This window comes from Schizosaccharomyces osmophilus, chromosome 1, assembly GCF_027921745.1.
Source record: "Schizosaccharomyces osmophilus chromosome 1, complete sequence".
NCBI lineage: Eukaryota > Fungi > Ascomycota > Schizosaccharomycetes > Schizosaccharomycetales > Schizosaccharomycetaceae > Schizosaccharomyces > Schizosaccharomyces osmophilus.
Genome location: NC_079238.1, coordinates 3,531,002 through 3,551,635, shown reverse-complemented (window position 1 = coordinate 3,551,635; position 20,634 = coordinate 3,531,002). Strand labels below are relative to the sequence as shown.

General features: G+C 39.3%; 11 protein-coding genes across 11 annotated transcripts; 8 read left to right on the top strand and 3 right to left on the bottom strand.

The window, feature by feature from the left end:
* Positions 1 to 126: 126 nt before the first annotated feature.
* On the top strand, positions 127 to 2,160 carry pus7 (tRNA/snRNA/rRNA pseudouridine synthase Pus7; the record flags this gene model as incomplete). Its single annotated transcript, XM_056180415.1, has 1 exon — positions 127 to 2,160. The coding sequence occupies one exon, from the start codon at positions 127 to 129 to the stop codon at positions 2,158 to 2,160; it is 2,034 nt and encodes a 677-aa protein (XP_056036210.1).
* Positions 2,161 to 2,411: 251 nt separating this feature from the next.
* med14 (mediator complex subunit Med14) lies at positions 2,412 to 5,051 on the bottom strand (the record flags this gene model as incomplete). The annotated part of the gene is made up of 1 exon (XM_056180414.1): positions 2,412 to 5,051. One exon carries the CDS (start codon positions 5,049 to 5,051, stop codon positions 2,412 to 2,414), a length of 2,640 nt encoding a protein of 879 aa, XP_056036725.1.
* Positions 5,052 to 5,969: 918 nt separating this feature from the next.
* pkr1 (ER membrane V-ATPase assembly factor Pkr1) lies at positions 5,970 to 6,457 on the top strand (the record flags this gene model as incomplete). The annotated part of the gene is made up of 2 exons (XM_056180413.1): positions 5,970 to 6,160; positions 6,292 to 6,457. 2 exons carry the CDS (start codon positions 5,970 to 5,972, stop codon positions 6,455 to 6,457), a joined length of 357 nt encoding a protein of 118 aa, XP_056036222.1.
* sdh7 (mitochondrial respiratory chain complex II assembly LYR family protein Sdh7) lies at positions 6,384 to 6,907 on the bottom strand (the record flags this gene model as incomplete). Its single annotated transcript, XM_056180412.1, has 2 exons — positions 6,384 to 6,449; positions 6,611 to 6,907. 2 exons carry the CDS (start codon positions 6,905 to 6,907, stop codon positions 6,384 to 6,386), a joined length of 363 nt encoding a protein of 120 aa, XP_056037016.1.
* A 347-nt stretch (positions 6,908 to 7,254) lies between these two features.
* apc2 (anaphase-promoting complex cullin family subunit Apc2) lies at positions 7,255 to 9,395 on the top strand (the record flags this gene model as incomplete). Its single annotated transcript, XM_056180411.1, has 3 exons — positions 7,255 to 8,490; positions 8,530 to 9,149; positions 9,206 to 9,395. 3 exons carry the CDS (start codon positions 7,255 to 7,257, stop codon positions 9,393 to 9,395), a joined length of 2,046 nt encoding a protein of 681 aa, XP_056037017.1.
* Positions 9,396 to 9,762: 367 nt separating this feature from the next.
* ssr4 (SWI/SNF and RSC complex subunit Ssr4) lies at positions 9,763 to 11,094 on the top strand (the record flags this gene model as incomplete). The annotated part of the gene is made up of 3 exons (XM_056180410.1): positions 9,763 to 9,921; positions 9,964 to 10,107; positions 10,249 to 11,094. The coding sequence occupies 3 exons, from the start codon at positions 9,763 to 9,765 to the stop codon at positions 11,092 to 11,094; spliced, it is 1,149 nt and encodes a 382-aa protein (XP_056037022.1).
* Positions 11,095 to 11,217: 123 nt separating this feature from the next.
* On the bottom strand, positions 11,218 to 11,635 carry SOMG_01616 (SPBP23A10.17-like, conserved protein; the record flags this gene model as incomplete). Its single annotated transcript, XM_056180409.1, has 2 exons — positions 11,218 to 11,545; positions 11,616 to 11,635. The coding sequence occupies 2 exons, from the start codon at positions 11,633 to 11,635 to the stop codon at positions 11,218 to 11,220; spliced, it is 348 nt and encodes a 115-aa protein (XP_056037023.1).
* A 298-nt stretch (positions 11,636 to 11,933) lies between these two features.
* On the top strand, positions 11,934 to 12,944 carry mtm1 (mitochondrial carrier, glutathione Mtm1; the record flags this gene model as incomplete). The annotated part of the gene is made up of 1 exon (XM_056180408.1): positions 11,934 to 12,944. One exon carries the CDS (start codon positions 11,934 to 11,936, stop codon positions 12,942 to 12,944), a length of 1,011 nt encoding a protein of 336 aa, XP_056037024.1.
* A 711-nt stretch (positions 12,945 to 13,655) lies between these two features.
* Positions 13,656 to 17,177, top strand: rpa2 (DNA-directed RNA polymerase I complex subunit Rpa2; the record flags this gene model as incomplete). The annotated part of the gene is made up of 1 exon (XM_056180407.1): positions 13,656 to 17,177. The coding sequence occupies one exon, from the start codon at positions 13,656 to 13,658 to the stop codon at positions 17,175 to 17,177; it is 3,522 nt and encodes a 1,173-aa protein (XP_056037025.1).
* Positions 17,178 to 17,640: 463 nt separating this feature from the next.
* Positions 17,641 to 18,960, top strand: alp5 (actin-like protein Arp4; the record flags this gene model as incomplete). The annotated part of the gene is made up of 1 exon (XM_056180406.1): positions 17,641 to 18,960. The coding sequence occupies one exon, from the start codon at positions 17,641 to 17,643 to the stop codon at positions 18,958 to 18,960; it is 1,320 nt and encodes a 439-aa protein (XP_056037018.1).
* Positions 18,961 to 19,776: 816 nt separating this feature from the next.
* psf1 (GINS complex subunit Psf1) lies at positions 19,777 to 20,388 on the top strand (the record flags this gene model as incomplete). Its single annotated transcript, XM_056180405.1, has 1 exon — positions 19,777 to 20,388. The coding sequence occupies one exon, from the start codon at positions 19,777 to 19,779 to the stop codon at positions 20,386 to 20,388; it is 612 nt and encodes a 203-aa protein (XP_056037019.1).
* Positions 20,389 to 20,634: the final 246 nt, after the last annotated feature.

The following is a 20,634-nucleotide window of genomic DNA, read 5'->3' as shown; positions in this document are numbered from 1 at the left end:
TTCTTCAATTTCTTGACCTTTTCAAATTGTGATATCGTCGTTAAATAGCGTAAACTCTTTTAACGAAGTTGGGTAGTTGAAACACTCAATTTCTGCAGAAGAAATTCAACACCTTTGGCAGCAACTATGTCTGCAGAAGAGCCCAGAAAACGACTTCGTACAGAGGAGTCTTTGACGCAGACAGAAGTAGAGGCTTACAATGAAAAGCCACAAGAAGCCAATGATGCTGTGAATGCTGAAAGTCAAAGATTCTACATGACTGAAGAAGATGCTGGAATTGAGACCTTCTTAAATGCAAAGCTTCCTGCTATAGATGGGATCTTGAAAGCACGCTTTACAGACTTTATGGTACATGAAGTGGACTCAAAAGGGAATGTTGTTGCTTTGACAGACATGGAATCTCATGACCCTATGCCGGAGGTGGAAGCATCTTCTTCGGCCAAAGAGGATAAAATCGAGAAAGAATCCATGGCTCCTCCTTCGAATGTTACTTCAAAAGGACAAGAACAGATGGATGCTCCCATTGCCTCAATTCCCTTGCCTTCAGAGCTCAAAGAATTCATTCCTCAAGATGCGGCATCTCAATTTTTCAGTTCTCTTCAAGGTCTCTCGCTTGGTAAATCAACCGAATCTGTAGTCTTAGAATCATCAAAATTTTCTTCTCCTCTCGACAAGACGAAACGCACGCTTCTGCATCAACTTATTCGCGAACACTTTTCAGGATTGGAATCAACTACCACCCAAGATGGTTCTTTTCAAGTTCATAAATCCACCCGTAGCAACCAACTTAGGCCGAAGAGAGATGCTCGCCTTAGTTGGAAAGCCTTGGGTGGTGAATATTGCCATTTTCATTTATACAAAGAAAACCGCGATTCGATGGATTGCTTAGGCAAAATTGCTCGTCTCCTAAAGGTTCCTACGAAATTGCTTTCCATTGCTGGTACGAAAGATAGGAGAGGTGTCACTTGTCAGCGCGCCGCAGTCCGTCATGTTCGTGCTTCTCGTCTTGCCCAACTAAATGCTGGCTCTCTTTCTAACTCGACATACGGTTTTCTTTTGGGTAATTATTCTTATGAAAACTTCCCTCTTAAACTCGGTGACTTGCAAGGTAATGAATTCCAAGTTGTTTTGCGTGATGTTTCAACCTCTGAAGACAAAATTGAACTTTGTATGTCCTCCATCAAGGAACATGGATTTATTAATTATTTTGGTCTCCAAAGATTTGGTACATCTTCGGTAGGAACACACACTATCGGAATTGCTCTTTTACGATCTGAATGGAAAAAAGCCGTGGAACTTATTCTTTCTCCTCGTCCTGAGCATACCGGTCCTGTTCGTGAAGCCATGCATATATGGCATACTACTCATGATGCCGAAGCTACTTTGAAAATTCTTCCCCGTCGCCTTATCGCCGAGACTAGCATTTTGGAAACCTGGCTACGAAGCGGGAACCAAAGCGATTTCTTGGGTGCTTTTCAAAGAATTCCAAGGCACTTGCGTAGTATTTACCCCCATGCTTACCAGTCGTATGTTTGGAACAAGGTAGTTTCTTGGCGTATCAAGCAATTGGGCGACAAACCAGTTGCCGGTGATTTAGTATTGGAATCACCCACCGACAATCAATCTAATGATAATATTCCTGTTGATCCTGAAGCACCAGATGTTGTTGAAGATCTCCCCCAGACTTCTAAACCAATCGCAAGACGTCTGAGAGAGGACGAGTTACAAAACTATACGATTTATGACATCGTTTTACCACTACCCGGACGTAATGTGTTATATCCTGAAAATTCAACGTTTGATGCGTACAAAAGGATTATGAGTGAGCATTCACTTGATCCTTGCCAAATGGCTCGAAAAGACAGGGAGCTATCTCTACCTGGCGATTATCGTAAACTAGTAGTACGCCCCAAAGATATGGAATGGTACACTAAAAAGTATGACTCGTTAGAGCAGCAAATTACCACTACCGACAAAGATGAATTGGAAAATAAACTTCCAACTACTACTGATGAAGGAAAAAGTCGGGCTTTGGTATTAAAATTTCAGCTTCCTTCATCCTCGTATGCCACAATGGCTTTGCGTGAAGCAACCCGAGGTGCTACATCTAGCGGTGATCAGCGTTTTTTGATGACAAATCTACGGGATTCTTCGTCATGAAGGAATATCAAATTGGGATAAAAAGCTAAAATTTTTGGTTTAAGGGTTTAGGTTTTAAAAGAAGATTATAAGAATTTATCGATACATTTCAGGATAACTGTGTACTTTCTCCTGTAGAATTCGTCAACTGTAATTGTCATTAACACCGTCTATATGTACTTTTCTACTCTAAACATTGAATTCAAAACGTCATAAAACCAAAATGGCTTTCTTGGTCTGACTTTATTTGATAATAGGAATAACTTAGGAAACTAATATTTCCGTGGAATAGATAAAATCTTTTTTATGATGGCACTCAAGTCTGCTGTCTTCATCGTCTTCAGTAAGTGTAACTCCGGAGAGGCCTCAACCTGACCGTTCAGTTCATCATCGCCTAAGTCGCCTTCCCAAACTGAGCTCAACCATTGACACGGTTCCCACGGTTGTACTGGGTTTTGTGAATATTCGGATTTTACAGCCGGCGTCACCAAAGAGTAAATATCTTGCAGCAGGCATCCAAAACGATTTAACGAAACTTGAATACCCTGCCTCGGAGAGAATAGTATTCGATATTCTCGTAGTGAACGAGCCAAAACAGTATATCCCATTTTTTGTGCTTCTAATACTCCCTTGGTTCTATCCATAATGATTTTTAAGGGTTGCATGTCGTATGCGTTGTCTGCGAATATATTTTTTAAGTAATGTGCAATTAATTGAAATGGACTTTCAGGATCAAAAAAGTATATTGAAAAAGCCCCGTCATTAGTGATAGACACTCTGAACTTGTATTGCTTTAGATAAGTAAAATCAACGAACCTCAGTGTAAACAAATCAACATCAAAACAAGTTGTTTTTGATAAAGACAAAACTTTACAAATCCTATTCCAGAAGTTTTCAAAATCATTAAACTTTGTGGCATGCATCGTGAACCGGCCCTTTTTCCAATTAATTGTACATGTTCCGAAAGTTTCCTCTTCCACTTTGAAAGGAGGCCGATGCATGATCCTTCCTTCAAATATTATCATACTATCATGTGCTCGGATGAAAACTAAAGGACAGAGGTCCGCATTGTTTGTAGGCATAGATATACTCAAACTTCCCGTTCTGACAAAAGGGGTATAGTTATTTTCAGTAAGAGCCTTTGAGGGTGTAGATATACATTCAAAAGGAATTCGACGTTCATAGCAGGCTCTTTGGGCATGGTAAAGTAAACTTTGAATTTCCAAAAGATATGCTAACCGATGGAAGCTTTCTATATTTAGATTTCCTTCAGTGGTAAAAATTGCTTGTGAGAAAACAATTTGCCCTGCAAAGTTGGCTAACTTTGCAGACCAATCCATAGTTTCGACGTTGAAAGCCAGAATCCAAAGTAAGTCATCACTCCTACGCCAAAGTTTCTTCGTAAAAGCAAGTTCTGGAAAAGAAATATAGCCTTGGACGGAAATCAAGTCTGCACACAAAGCTACTTCCGTGAGTTCAGTTTGAATGCAAAAGAAATAGAGTCGATTAAGGATTTGAGATGCAGACTGGGAACTCAAAGCAATGTTTTTTTCAGCAGCACGCAAATAACGAGGTGGTGATAAAGGAGAATTAGATCTGAGCAGAACAAGTCTTCCTGATACGCTGTTAACCTTGACAATAATGTCATGATCAAACAAGCGAATTTTTAGTTCATTATCAGTCAACTCACTGAAAATTTTTGGATGCAGCTCTTTTTGAATTTGCCCCAGTATTAGTCGTGCGTGCATCTTAGTAACCTTTAACAACAATGCCTGTGTACTGGCGGAAGCATCCAAAGAAATTGTTTCAACTTCTTCATCGTGATACCATCTGGCTTTAAGATTTACATGTTCATAATCACAATTGGACTTTCTGGTACTTAGGATGCGTTCCAGAGCCGGGGTATCCTGTGTTTCTGTACAAATACATATAGAATGATTTGATGGGACTACTTTTCCGTCTTTTCTCGTCGTAAATTGAGGCCAATAATATAAGCGAATCTGTGAAACGTTTTCCTCGTAAACAGTGCGTAAGTGACCAAGCCAACTTTGCCTTGAAAGCTGAAAGGCTTCCTGGGAAAGAATATTTAGTTGTTGAAAAACACAAAACTTGTGAATAATATTATAAACGAGTGGAAGAATGGGGTTTTGTTCGGCCAAGCGTAAAGCAATTTGTTCGTTCACATGATGCTCGACAAGTTGTTTGAATTTAGAAGGGGTGGAAGAGTAACTTGGGAGTAGAAAATTGAAATCTACCACAAACCACTGAAAAGAAGAAGTATTGGAGGTAGGATCTTGTGAATTAGTGGTCATTGAAACCGAAAATTCATTAGGAACAGTAAACGTGCATCGTCCGTTATTAATCACGAATTTTCGAAAAGGGGAGGGAATCACTTCATGCAAATCTAGACGAATTCGAAGAATCATATTTATCGTTCGCAGTGCTTGCAAAACCTGTTTCGTAGAAATTTCATTACGGGGCAGAACGTATGTACGAGAGCTGGGAGCATTCAACAGACGAACATTTGTTCCTGTAGACAAGAGATCCAAAGCAGTTAGAAGGTCCGCATTTCGTAAACGAGCAAAAGACATTTGATAGCGTATGGTTTGTAGTACATGTACCAAATTTTGATAGCAAAACTTTTGACCTTGCAAGAATGCGACCACATCGATGCAACGATGAACAAGCGGAGAAAAGTGAATCCATCTAGCTAAAATAAGCAGCCTAATGGTGTACGTCCGAGACCGCAGCAACCAATCCAAAATGCTTCTCTTCTTGTCAACATTGGACATAGATGGTAATATTTCAGCCAAGGAAGCCAGCTCGTTCAACACATGGCGTGAATATGTTTCTATAATATTAAATAGAGGATAAAAACCTTGAGTGATATGAGGAATCGCAGGTGGATCCATAATTCATTGCATGAAACGAACGCAAGCCCTTGTTTTTAACGATGTACCATCCACGCAGAACCGAAATTTTGTCTCCTAGTAAAAATAAACAAAAAAATAAATAAAAGGGTCCCAATATTCAAACCAGTATGAAACAAAACTATGTTTCGTTTCTTAGAGGACTATAGCATCTAATGAAATTCGAACGAAACCACATAACGAGAGTGCTAAACCTCTTAAGAGTTTTGCACAGTCATAGAATGAAGTACTGAATAATTATAACGAGAAAAAGGTAATATGTGCTAGAATTAAACATCATACAGCGTAGTACGATATACATATAGTAATGATGTCTTCAAGGCTCTTGAAGAAAGTGTTCTTTTTCTTTCTATAATTTTTTTTTTTCGTGTTTTAAATTTATTAAAATTAAAAGTTTCTCAGCAATTCAAAACCTGTCGACCTTGACAGGTTTCACCATCAATGCATGCTTTCCAATCAAAAGGAAAAGCCATATGGATTATTGTAAATTGAATGCTTAGATGAGAGCACTCGTATATCCATAAACTATTTGCTGTTTGATTTGAGCGTACAATTCTAAATCTTCTCAACTATTTCGTTCATCATTTATACAGCGCTCAGCAATTGACAAAGACCAGAACACGATATTGACAAGCCCTCTCTTTGGAAGCATTCGTAAAAGACTTTATGAACAAAAAACAATTCCATGTTAGACTCCAACATACTGTTTCAATTGTTTTAAATCGATATTATTTTAACCAGGAAATTAGTTTGAACGTCACTTGTTTTAACAATACCAAAAACCTTGCATTCAATACCTAAAAAGCAAGGCCATCTTGAATACTCAAACTGAATTGATTAGCAAAGAAAGGATAACTGATTTTGTATCGATTTTAATTCATTCACATTTACAAAAGAAGAATGGCATCTTACTTTCAGGAACTATGGCAGAGCGTTTTCACACCTGGCGTAACTCCAGTATTAGCAAAGTCTGCTCATGCCGCCTGTGCAGTGCTAGCTGCCTTATTCCTAGCCCTGTATATTAGTACAAAAAGCATTCATTGCATAATTCTTTTGCTATTGACTCTGTGTCTTTGGTTGTCTTTAACATGGTAAGGAAGGCATTTCAAAAAAAAAAAGTGTATCAACAGATGTTGTTTTTCGCTTCTTTCTAGGTTAAAACAGAAAATTGATACAGCATAAGTCATTTCTTGGTAATACGGGTCAACTAACATATACTCAGGTTTCTGGTAGAACTTGCTCATAGTCGCGTGCAAGGTAATATAACTTCTGAAAATCAACCTCAAAATCTAAACGGACAAACCGAGAAAAATACTACTTCTTCAACGGATCAGATTCAGAATCTGTCTGTTCGCGAAGAGCCCTCAAGAGCTCGTAAAGCTGAATAAGTTAGCACGTGTTTTTCTTTACATTGTCAAAATTTAGATAGATATATATGAATAGAAGAGTAAGAGTTACAAAACCCTGCAATTCGTCTGAAACAAATCCAACAAGGCAATTCGCTTACTATGTCTTTAATTCATAACAGACGAAATACTTACCTGTCCTAACTGTTGCTCATTTAATGACTCCAGCAAGTCTCTATTGTCAACTTGGGTTTTTTTCCATGCATCAACTTCAAGCGTTTCTGCATAGCGTTGCCAAGACGTCAAGAAGCCCACTAGGTGCAACGGGTTTGTGACACCCCTATGGCGTCGAAATTCTGCTTTTACATATTCATCACCCAAAGCCCGTTCTTGAGGACCAAGCATAGTTCGATGAGCTCGCAGCAATCGTCGGTATAGAGGAATTGGAGGTGTCAATGCATTTTTTTTCAACAAATTCGTAACACCGTTCATTTTCTAATTCTATAAATACTTCTTTTGTTTACTTTCTTCGAAGGAACGAAAGCTTCAATGCCGGTTTTCGGCTTGGTGGTGGATGTGAAACTCTCCATTCTCGTTGTCTTCACTTACGTTCAGTCCCGCTCATCTCTACTCGATGTAACTTTCCTTCAGTTTTCCTTTCTAACTGGTTTACTCTCTTTTTTACATTTACAAATTGGAATTCGGTAACGCTTGCTGACTATTTTCGCTCATTCATCTCGATTTGTTTACATTGTTGCTGTCTTTACGTTGGTATAATTCTACTCACAACGAATACCTATAGGGAAAAATAGAAGGGTTCCTATAAAGTATTTATCAATATGGAATGCAAAGATCGTTCTGCATCGATCCTGAAGGGTTTTCGATTTTTTCAACCTTCTCAACAAGAGAGCACCGAAACGCTATCAGAATCAACCCTTATAGATACATTAAGAACTGATTTTCATTCTTCTATTCATACGCAGCTGTTTGAAAATCGTCCTGCTAGTATAGAAGAACTGCAGAATCTTATCCAAAACCTCTATGCCTTTTGGTTTTCTTACAGAGATTACGCCACAAAAGATCCTACTATTCATCTTGATCATGTCCAGCAATGTTTTTGGAGTCTTTGTCGAAGGCACTTACCGCTTGACCAAATTCGGAAGCCCTTATTTGCTTACCTTAAAAAAGTATTGAATTTATGGTCAGAAAATGAGTCCAACCCATATTTTGGCTTAGAAGATTTTTTTCATCTTTGTGAAAGGCTAAGGCAGTTGGGTTTGGTTTCAGAGTTGAAGGAAACCTTTGCTCTATCCTTGAAAGATCACGTTCATACCCTTTTGTATCGACGTTACGGGTCCCACTGGTCTTATGGCGTCTATCAGGAAGCAGCAGAATGGATCAGAAGTGAGCTTACCCTTTTGGTTGAACATGTCTCATTCCTTTCGACAACTTCCGTACATTCTCAACTTGATCAGTTAGTTTCCAACCTACTTGGACGACTTCGATCCGATTCTATTTTTGATATAGTTTTGGACTATCCTCAGTCATCCGGTGCTATTGAAGACTTGAGACTCGCTGCTCGTCAGCCAGAACAACGCCAGTACTTAGTAGAAAGGTTTATGTCCACATGTGAAAACAATATATTGAGACCAAGCAAAGATACTTCTTCTATCCTCGTCTTTTATGTTTCAACTATACGGTGTTTTCTCGCATTGGACCCGCCGGGTGTTTTACTGGACAAGGCTTTAAAACCTATCCGTAGTTTTCTGAATGAGCGAGATGATACTAGTAAATCATTGGTTTATCTTCTTTTCAGCAAGTCTGAAAATGGTTTGTCTTCTGAGCTCGCAAAACTTCCTGCCGGTAATGTGGATGCTGCTTCCGATCGAAATGATTACCTTAAATGGATGCCAGATCCCATTGATGCGGCTCCTGACTTTCGAAAACCAACGGATAAAGATATTATTGCCAGTCTAATATCTATTTTCAATAGCAAGGAAACCCTCATTAAGGAACTTCAGCTCTTGCTTGCGGAACGTTTACTACAAATTACAGATTATAATTATGATCACGAAGTAAGTATTCACCTCTAGATGGTACTAACACTTTAACAGGAAAAGAATATAGGGTTCTTGAAATATCGTTTCGGGGAATCCACATTGCAAATGTGTAATGTCATGCTTGAAGATATAAAAAAATCGAAATGCATTGATGCGTTCATCCATGAAAGGAAGAATACATCATCTGTGTTCCATGCAACTGTTCTATCTAGAATTTTTTGGCCTAATCTTGTAGTTCGGTCATTCCGAGTGCCCAAAGCAATTCAGGAAGAACTTGACAAATATGCGAATAATTTTTCTAAAAAACAAAACAAGCGTGAGTTGGTCTATTTGCAAAATTTGGGAACTGTGGAATTGGAGATTGAGCTTGAGGACAGAACGTTGAACGTATCCGTTACTCCTGAACAAGCTACATTATTATCTTTTTTTGAAGAGTCACCAACACTTAGACTAGAAGAAGCTGCAGAACAACTTGACCAGCCCATCGAAATTGTAAAAAAACATGTGAACTTTTGGGTTCATCATCAAGTGTTAACATTGGTAAAAGACGATATCTATCGCGTTCGCGAAACTCAAGAAGAAGCGACTTTCATTGATACAGCTATTGAAGACGAGCCTGCTTCGGCTGTTCAATCACAAGCGGAAGCAGCAACTTCAGAAATGCGCGTTTACTGGTACGATTCTATACTTTTGACTGATATCTATGTTTATAATACTAACAAAAAATCAGGTCTTTTGTGGTCGGTATGCTTACAAATCTTGGCTCTTTAGAACTGGATAGAATTCATAATATGTTGACAATGTTTATACCTCCGCCGAATGGATACAATCGAACTCAGAATGAATTACGAGAGTTTCTTGCTTTGATGGTCAAAGAAGACAAATTGGAGTTTACTGGAGGTGCATATAAACTCAAATGATTACTTTCTTGATTTGATTTTTACGATTCCCGCTCATCCTTACGAAATATCCTATATAATGAAAGTATGCTTTGCCAGTTTATGTGATTTTTTAATGCATAGGGTGAGGATAATGAACTTGTGTGCTAATGTCGAACTGTATATTTCCTTTAAAATTTATACTGAAATAAAATGTTAAAAAACAAATAAAAGGCATGAATCTACATTTCTACCTTATTTCAAAGAATCGCTTGATAATGTTTATTAAAGAAAGTGAAAAAACTCCTTATATATTATACTGAAGAGTAACACTCGGTTATTAAATTATGGGCTACGACACCTTTGTGGCCTTGACGATTGTAAAACGACATTGCAATAGAAAAGGGCGATGTCTGCCACTACAGCAGCCCAAACTTTGTTGTCTATTCCTTTAGATTACAGGTCTCAAGTATGGTGTCGTGCAAATTTGCCCTATCCACCAGCACCTCAATTACCAATTCCTGCGGTAGTTGATATTCTTACAAAAGCATCACAAGCGCTTCCTCAGGTATGGCTTGTCTAAGAAAAGAAAGTATTTACAATGATTCAGATTACGTTTTCTTGGACGCTGGTTGATCAACCCAATGACGGAACATTGTTTCTAGCCTGGCAAGCTCCAACGTTACCGTGTCCTCCAGATGGTATGCATTTTATGAGTAATGAACGTGTCTTTAATATAGAGGTCACTGGAAAGGTAAGTGTTGTTTGAGGAGGGATTCTCTAGATTGTTGAAATGACTGATCTACTATCGATTGAAACTCAACAATAAGAAGCAAATGGATCAAGAACTTTATTTTGACGGTTGGGTGACAGATATTAACTGTGAAAACAATAGGTACTCGAGATTCATGAAGCGAAACATGGCTTCTTTCCGTTATCAGAACCTAAAACAGTCCATTCTCGGTTTCGCTATCGTCTGCTTGGGATTGGGTTTGATAATTACTGGCTAGTTCACTATATTCGTGCATCAGAGAATGATTCTGTGCCAGCGAATGTCTCACTTGCAAAACCATCACAAATACGGCAATATCCTCTTCCCGATATACGAACTCCTCCTTTTCTATTAAGGGAGCAGAGAACGCCAGCTGCAAACGTCCCAGTAGAAGCGCCGATACGTGAAACCAGCGCGGCTGCGGCTGCATCTCAATTACGGGCGCGTTCCCGGACTCCATCCATTGCGAATGCTGCACCCTCGGGAAACGTTCCTCCAAATCAAGTACCTGATGCAGCTGCGAAAACAACAGTACCACATGGGGTTACACCGCCAATTGCACCAGAGGATCTTGAAATTGAAAAGGGAGACATCATGGACAAATTGACACCGCAGCAAATATGCACAGCGCGATTTGTTAAAAATACGGAATGGATGAGTCAGATTCTATTGACGTTACAAGCAGCAAAAGATATTGAACCACCTGCGGTGTTTGATACATTAAAGTCGCTTGACGATTTCACAAGTGAAGTGAAGGAAAAGAAGACACAGCTGCTAAAGCAGGATGAAGAATATCAACGTTTACAGGGAGAGCTCACGTATACAAACACCGTTTCGGAAAAACTGAAGGAATGCACAAATCTGAATAATTGGGAAGACTATCAAAAAGTAGTGAGCTCTTTAGAAGAGTTTGCCCAAGCGAAAATTGTTCCATGGGAACGGGTGCTTCGCAGGCCATCATCGGTATAAACAGAATGTACATTAATTAGAGAAGGGAGAAAAGAAACAATATGAATATGAATAATATGGGTTTGTGTCATTCTATCCAATTTTTTCAAACAAATAGGGTTCTCGTTACTATCGTTACAATTTTCATACCAAAAGCTTGGTTTGTCGTTCTAGTAGTAAATGTCCAAGAACCTCCTCTATTTGCTTTTGCCGAGATTGTAATTCCAGCTGGTCAAGATGCATATTCTGAACGATTGTTTTCCATTCCTTTACTTGCTCTTCGGTATTGTACCTCGAAGCCGTTTCTTCCAAGAATCGAATTCGGTTCTCCAACTCTTTTTGAGATTTTACTTGTTTTTGGATTAATTCTGTCGTAACCTGCAATTCTGTTTGGGTTTGTTTACTTGACGACAATAACGACTGGACACCACCAGCATAACTAAGACCCAAGCCAGACAAAAACCCAATGATACTAAGAAAAACCCTTGTTAGTTTTCAAGTCCTGTAAATTCGGCAAGGTGTCTCCTTACACGATTCCTTACCCGCTACGGAAATAAGACATCGTAGAGTTCAACTAAAAACCAAACGTTTAGCAAATCAATGGAGAAAGAAGGCCTAAACTGCTGTTTTACTTTCGTAAACAAAACAAAACAAAATAAGAATAGAAATGGAAAAAAATGATGAAAAGCTTGAATGCTCTTGATTCCTTTGTTTCTTAGCGGAGAAAAGTGATTATATGTTCGTACTCTTTATATGTGTGTAGCGTGGTACAACGTATTTGATTGGTAAGGATTTTGGCAACACTCTACACTAAGAGATATGAGTTGAATGATTGTGCATTGAGTGACTACTTTAAATTCATGCAAAGAGCAGATCAGACGAGTAGCTCAGAAGCGGAATTGTCAGTGAATGCAGAGCCCGATGTCAACCCTATGGCCAAAATGGTCTCGGCTTGCGTTGGAAGCTTCCTTACGACGTTAACTGTGACACCGTTTGATGTGGTAAAGACTCGTCTGCAAAGTGAATCGATGTCCGCGTTCACTTCCATGGAAGGCAATGGTGGTCATTCGTCAATCAAGACCTCTCTTGGTCAGAGTCCCCAGAAAACACGACATTTAACAGGACCAGTGTCGGGATTGTTTCAGATAGCTCGCAATGAAGGCATTCGAAATCTTTGGAGAGGCCTTATCCCTTCGCTGACAATGATGATTCCAGCTAACATTGTTCAATTCTTGATGTATGAGCGGCTGTTGCTTTTGTACGCTGACTGGAACTTTCCAGCGTCTGCTGCTGTTGCCGGTGCTTCAGCACGCACTGTATCAGCTAGCATTGTTTCCCCAATTGAGCTTTTTCGGACAAGGGTGCAGGCTGCTGGCGGTCGCTATCCTCCAGGACATACGGGCGATATCGCAAAAGAAGTCTTTCAAGGCTTACAAAGGATGATCCAGCAAAAAGGTTATTTAAGTTTATGGAACGGCGTTGGTGTCACTCTTTGGCGAGATGTTCCCTTTAGTGCATTCTACTGGTGGGCGTATGAACGTACACGTTGGTTCTTTCTTCAACATCCAACCTTCAAGCCATCGACGGAAGATAATTCTAAAAAGGACCTCTACGTGAATTTCATGAGTGGAGGAATTAGCGGTGTAATGGCTACTTTACTTACTCAACCATTCGATGTTTCCAAGACCGCTCGACAAGTCCATGGTCATACTCTCACTCGCGGCCAGATTTTATTAATGTTATATTCGAAAGGAGGTGCTCGTGCACTATGGAAAGGGACACTTCCTCGCTGTGTAAAAGTTGCACCCTCTTGTGCTATCATGATAAGTACGTATCATGCTACAAAAAAATATTTCTCCGAATCTACATAGAGTTTAAAGTCATCCTTGAAATTATTCGTGTCTTCTTTTTGTCTATCAATCTTGTATTCCCTCCTCTTACTTGCCTTCAATTAGCATCATTTTTTGCTCGCATATTTATTTTTTTAATTCCATTATAATGAGAATTTTATGATATCAAAAGTCCCTGTCTTTAATCCTGTTTTCGATTCAGCCTTTCAAAAGCTCGTATCTTTACGAGTCGATTTCTGTTACTACTTTTGATATGGGCCTTTCAGTTACTAACCAAATTCTACCGAATTACAGGTTAGGGAGTTTTTTGGCTTCGACTTTTTTTTTGTTTACAGTGTAAAGCAGTATAAGTAAAAGTAAGCTGGACCTCAAACTACGGGTTTTCGATTTAGCCTAAAGCTCTATTATCGTTTCACGGAACCTTTCAATGAGTAGAGAATTAGTTTTTGGATTATATATTTAACAACGGAAAGGGAATGAAATCCATGATGTACAACAGCATATTTTTATAGTAAATGCAAATAGCCATCCATCCTCTCTTCTATCATCCTCCTTTATTCACCCATTGTTTACATTTCGTCGTATTGCGTTACCTTGCGTTATTAGCGTTAATCCACAACTTTCTAGTACCCTATATGGGCTTACGCATACGTTCGTAGTCGCTTGAAAAAATTTGGGATTTTGACTCAAAATCCTTGTGCTTTCTACCAAATTTTTCTTTGCAAACTTGGGATGTCATTCCATACCTTAGAGCGAGAAAAGACATTCAAGTGTCCGCCTACGGACGGAACTAGCTTCCCAGATTTGCAATTTGCTACGAAGCCTCATGTCCAGTCCTTTAATGCACTAACGGATGCTGGATTGCTGAACCTTGCAGTCAAGGAAATCGGCGAAAAGACGATTTTTGACTCTCTTGCCCAAGAAAATGGCAATCTCAAGTTTGGAAACAAGCTTTCTTTTCGCGTGGACGAGGTTCAAATTGCAAAACCCATGTTGTCAAGCAGAGAGCGTACCTCTATCAACCGTAAGGTTTATCCTGCTGAAGCAAGAGAGCGCTTGACATCTTACAAATCACGCCTTGTCCTGAAGCTATCTTGGTCCGTGAACAATGGTCCCCGACAAACCGAGATGCGTGAAGTGGGCATGTTGCCAATTATGGTCCGCTCAAACCGTTGTCATTTAGAGGGATTGCCTCCCGGTGAATTGATTGCTCATAAAGAAGAAAGTGAAGAAATGGGAGGGTATTTTATAGTAAACGGAATTGAAAAGCTTATTCGTATGTTGATTCTCCCCAAGCGTAACCACCCTACCGCTCTTATCCGTCCGTCTTTCGCCAATCGTGGTAATAGTTATAGCCAGTATGGTCTTTCCATTCGTTGCGTTCGAGCCGACGAATCTAGTTTGACAAACACTCTTCATTATCTCAATAATGGTGTCACTATGTTCCGTTTCCACTGGCGCAAAAACGAATATTTGATTCCCTCCATGATGATTCTCAAAGCTTTGGTGGAAACTAGCGACAAAGAGGTTTTTGAAGGTATTGTTGGTAATGATTTGGATAACACTTTCTTAACTGATCGTGTGGAACTTATGCTTCGCGCATACAAATCCTATGGTCTCTATACACAGACTGAGACTCTTCAGTATCTCGGTAGCAAATTCCGCGTCGTCCTTGGCGTTGCTGAAGATTTAACCGACGTCGAAGTAGGTCGCTTCCTCATTAAAAAGGTAGTATTGGTTCACTTGTCCGAACCTAGGGATAAGTTTAGACTTCTGTTGTTTATGATTCGTAAATTATATGCTTTGGTTGCAGGTGAATGTTGTGCTGATAATCCAGATTCTCCTCAGCATCAGGAAATTCTTCTTGGTGGTTTCTTGTATGGTCAAATCCTGAAAGAAAAGATAGAGGATTGGCTAAACGGTATTCGCACTCAAATTAATATGGACATTCGTCGTAATGTTCCTGGTATTGATTTTTCTGATCGCAAGTATTTGACTAAAGTTTTATCCAAAGTTAATAATGATATTGGCTCGAAGCTTCAATACTTCTTGAGTACTGGTAATCTGATATCTAACACTGGTCTTGATTTACAACAGGCTACTGGCTATACTGTTGTCGCAGAAAAACTAAACTTTTACCGTTTTCTTTCACACTTCCGAATGGTTCATCGTGGTGCTTTCTTTGCTGAACTTAAGACGACCACCGTTCGTAAATTACTACCTGAAGCATGGGGCTTTATGTGTCCTGTTCATACTCCTGATGGTGCACCATGTGGCTTGCTCAATCACTTGGCTAGGAAGTGTGATGTTATCACTCATGCCTCAGATGTGAGTTCCGTTCCTTCACTTTTGTTATCATTGGGTGTGGATCCTCCTAGTACGATGGTTCATGACCCTGACTGGGTAAGTGTTCAGTTAGATGGTAAAATCATTGGCTGGTGTACGCATAGATTAGCTGCACATGTTGCCAACGTTTTGCGGGACTTGAAGATTCAATATGCTGCTGCTGAACGCAACGGAACTTTGACTGAGAAGCCCAAGGTACCCTTGGATTTAGAAATCGGTTTGGTCCCTCCTTCTCATGGTGGTCAATTCCCCGGTTTGTATTTGTTTAGCAATACCGCTCGTATGATCCGCCCGGTCAAGCACATCGGAAGTGGTGAATTGGATTTGCTCGGTCCATTTGAACAAGTCTATATGGATGTTGCCTGTTTTCCGAGAGAAATCGTTCCAAAGATTTCAACTCACGTTGAATATTCTCCTACAAATGTACTTTCAATTGTTGCAAACATGACCCCTTTCTCTGACTTTAACCAGTCTCCCCGTAACATGTATCAATGTCAGATGGCTAAGCAAACAATGGGTACTCCTGGAACTGCTTTACGCTATCGTACAGATAACAAGCTATATCGCTTGCAAACCGGTCAAACACCTGTTGTTCGTCCCAAGTTGCATAATACATACGGAATGGATCACTATCCTAACGGTACTAATGCAATCGTTGCTGTCATCTCTTATACCGGTTATGATATGGAAGATGCAATGATTTTGAATAAGTCAGCTCATGAGCGTGGTTTCGGTTATGGTACCGTTTATAAAGGAGAATCTGTCGATTTAGGCCAAAAGCGTAGACGTGGTGAGCCTGTTGTGCACCACTTTGGATTTGCCCCTGGTTCTAATCCTCGTCGTGAATGGCAGCAGAAGGTTGATGCTGATGGTCTCCCATATGTCGGTACAATGCTTGAAGATGGCGATCCTATGGTTGCTTACTACGATGAAACAACTGGTCAAAACTTCGTAGAAAGTTATCATGGTACTGAGCCTGGCTTTGTGGATGAAGTCCGTCTGATTGGTAATGATGTTGGTGATTCTGAATGCCAGCAGATTCACATCAAGTTCCGTATTACCCGCAGTCCCATTATTGGTGATAAGTTCTCTTCTAGACACGGTCAAAAGGGTATTTGCTCCCAAAAATGGCCTGCTGTTGACATGCCTTTTACTGAAACTGGTATGCAGCCAGATATTATCATTAATCCTCATGCATTCCCATCGCGTATGACAATCGGTATGTTTGTTGAGAGTTTGGCTGGTAAAGCTGGTGCTTGTCAAGGTCTTGCTCAAGATAGTACACCATTTATTTTCTCTGAGCAACAAACAGCTTCGGACTATTTTGGTGAACAATTGGTAAAATCTGGCTATAACTATCACGGAAATGAGCCCATGTACAGTGGTATTACCGGTAAGGAAATGCAGGCTGATATTTATATTGGTGTTGTTTACTACCAACGTCTTCGTCACATGGTGAACGATAAATTCCAGGTTCGTACTACCGGTCCTATTCATAACCTAACACGCCAGCCTATTAAAGGTCGTAAGCGTGCTGGTGGTATCCGTTTCGGTGAAATGGAACGTGATGCTGTTATTGGTCACGGAACATCATTCTTGATGCAAGATCGTTTGATGAACTGTTCAGATTATGCTCAGAGTTGGGTTTGTCGTGACTGTGGCTCTATCATCTCTCCTATGTCTACGATTTCTATGAGTGGCAGTGGAGCCTCTTCAGAAGTTAAATGCCGTGCTTGTGCTAAACCAGCCACTGGTTTAGAAGATGCCAATTTGACATGGGAAGATGGTACTGGACACAAATTTGTTGGAGGAAGTAACACTACCCTTGTTGCACTTCCCAGTGTGTTCAATTATCTTACCGCCGAGCTTGCAGCTATGAACATTAAGATGATGCTAGACGTGAAGTAAACTTGATCGTTTAGCAATAGCTAAATAGAAAAAAAGGACAAAAGGATAACGGATTAAGAGGGTTATAAGTATGCACATTTGTAAAACGTCAACAAGGTTATTATCGTCCTTTGTGTACAACTATCAATGTGCTTTTTAGATGTTAATAATTTTGGCACTTATGCTTAAGAAATTTAGGTGGGATTTAATAATAATATTTTTGGACAGACATTTTGAAGGTAGACGCTTAAAGTTTGAAATACGCTTCACTACGCTTTTAGAATAAGAAAACAATCATTTTATAATTTTGAGCATTTAATCTAAAAACCTTTAATTCATCAAAGGATATTTCGTTTATCGAAGAACTTAAACTTGAAATAAAGCCCTTATTTACTACTACCCATTTGGTACACTAGGCCATACCACCTACCTCCTAACGCACGGTCCTCCTTCCGTATACAAGGGAGAAACTTCAATAATAAAAATGAGCGGTAATGCCTTTTATGGAGGAGATGAAGTTTCAGCTATTGTCATAGATCCTGGAAGCAAATGGACGAGAATTGGGTTTTCTGGAGAGGATATACCAAAATGCGTTTTGCCAAGTAATTATGGCGAATTTGAAAATGGAAGAAGACTTTTTGGCGAGGAATATATATATCAACCTCATAAAGGGATGGAAATTAAAAGGTCTATCTCCAATGGATGGATTCAACATTGGGATGCCACTCTGGATCTTTGGCAGTATGCGCTGAAGGAACGATTAAAAACTGACCCAGTAGAGCATCCAATCCTAGTCACTGAGCCATTCGATAATCCCTCCGAAAACCGAGTCAAAACTTTGGAAATGGTATTTGAATCTTTGGGTAGTCCAGCTACGTACTTAGCGCGGCAAGAAACATGTGCTGCCTTTGCCAGTGGAAAAGGTACAGCTTGTTTAATAGATGTTGGATATGACAGAGCTTCTGTTTCTGCTATTCATGATGGGTTTGTCCTTCAAAAACCTTACAACGTACAGCAATTTGCTGGTGCTGCTTTAGATGAAATTATTGCGGGCACTCTAGGACAAAAGGGTTACGAAACAACTCCTAAATACCTTGTTCGCAGTAAGCATCCCGTAGGGATTGGCGAACCTCCAAAATATGAGCGCGCTAACGTTGAGGCTACAGAATCATTCCATCGTTTTCAACTAGAAAGAGTGTACGATGAATGGAAAGAAGAATGTGCTTTGACATCCGATGTTCCTTTTGATTCGAACGGTACCATAATTGATTCAGAATTTGAATTTCCAGATGGCGCTAGAGTAGTGTTTGGGGCCGATCGCTACCAAATTCCAGAACGCTTATTCAAACCCTCTGAAGATACGACAATGGACGAGCAAGATGATGAAAATGAAAATGGAAAGGATGAGGATAAGGATGAGGACGAGGATGATGAAGAGAAAAAGGGTACGAACAATCAAGTAACGAAAGGCACTCTTGGTTTATCTCAATTGTTCCAAAACTGCATTTCTGAATGCGATGTTGATATCCGGAATTCCTTATTTAACAATATTGTCGTTTGTGGCGGGACAAGTTTACTGCAAGGATTTTCTTTTCGTTTGCAAAACGATTTATCTAAAATATATCCTGGTAATCGTTTAAAGATACACGCTTCTGGTCATATTATTGAACGTAGCTACGCTTCATGGTTAGGAGGATCTATCCTTAGTAGTTTGGGAACTTTCCATCAATTATGGATTTCTAGACAAGAATACGATGAGCATGGAGCTGATCGTCTGGCTTTGATTGAAAAGCGATGTAAATGAGGTTTTTGAAAAATACTACTTGGCTTCTTGTTAGTATTGCTTAATTCGTTCAATGTCTTGAAATTGTTGAATCTTTCTATCTTCAAATATTTGCTTGTCTTTATTTATTCATAACCTCCATGGGTGGCTTTATTTATGTTGCAGAAACATTCCAAAGAGGTGCATCTTTTTAAAGCTGATCTTAAGGTTTTTACTATGGATAATGAAATTGCTCGTCTGCATTTTTCTAGAATCATGAACGCACTGCATTGTCTACAAATGACATGAACGGTTCCTACACACTCTTTATGAAATTGAATATCTCAAAAATGTTTAGAGCTTACAAAATTTTTTTTTTTTACTATGGAAATGTTTGACACACTGCAACATACTTTGTTTTTGTCGTTTGAAATATCCTAACATCATTGTCCCTTCTCGATTGCCAATATTGACTTTGAGAAGTCCACTAGCTATTTCTAGCCCTGTAAAGTATCTCGCGAATATCCACGTACTATAGAATGTAACAAAAGTTGATGTATCAGAAATTCTGAAACCTGTAAAAGCTAATAGAACTCAAAGCGAGAAACATTATCACTAAGTTCTAGAACTAAAAGTTTTAACTATGGCCAAAGTTTTACGAGAAAACTATGTTGGTAGTCAGAAGTGATGAAAACTTTTCATCAAAAATCTTTTATTTTCTCTCAATAATACTAGTGAATGAAAAAAGATGTCAGAAATGTAATTAATGTTTTCCTCTTCGCTTTGACTTAGGCAGTTATTGGTTCATGTTGTTGTAAATATTGCTTGAACACCAGCACTTTCATATAGCTAAAAAAAATGGAAAATGGGCTAGGAAATCAGTCGAACAGGCTCATTCAAGATTCGAGACGTACCTTATATTTGGATTACCTTCCTCCGTATCAAACAGACACTGTTAATGAAGTTGTGCGAGAAATTCGAACAGCAGAGCGGGAGTCGCTGGGAATTTTACAGGCGCTTACGAATGGAGGAGAAGTGGTTTTTAACCCTATGGAACATCCTTCTAAGGCAGCGTCTTTGCTCATGTTTCACACTTCCAATTTGTATAATAAAAGGTGCTTAATGGCATATCACAATCTCCGGCTTCGATGTATACGACAATATTGCTGGAGTGGTGGAAAGCGAATGGAAGCTTGCATAGATACTTCTTTGAATCAGGCGGAACAGGAATATTTGTTTCGGTACTCAGAACTAGTTGCTGCATACAAAGGACCATGGGTAGATTTGGACTTAACAGGGTCGGTAGTGCCTCCAAAGAATTTGTTTATTGATGTTCGTGTTTTAAAAGATGTAGGCGACATCGAGACGGAGTTTGGAACCATTAGTCTCACAAAGAATTCGCAGCTATACATTCGAGCTACAGATGTTGAACGTTTAATTGCACAGGGTTATCTTGCTAGACTTTCTTAGTTTTTATTTTATTTATTATTCTGTTCAATTGAATGTGTAATTTTCTCATCTTATACAGCAAAGAGGTTTATAATACATGAAATCGAAACTCACCATTTTTCTTCCTACTCTACTATTGTATCCATATAAGAGAGGGAGGATCGTTCATTCATTGAATCTTGCTGGTATTTTATGCAAACTACTTAGATTTATCTTTACTATCTTTTCTTTATTTCTGAAACAGATTTTTGTTTTGTCTCGTGTTTT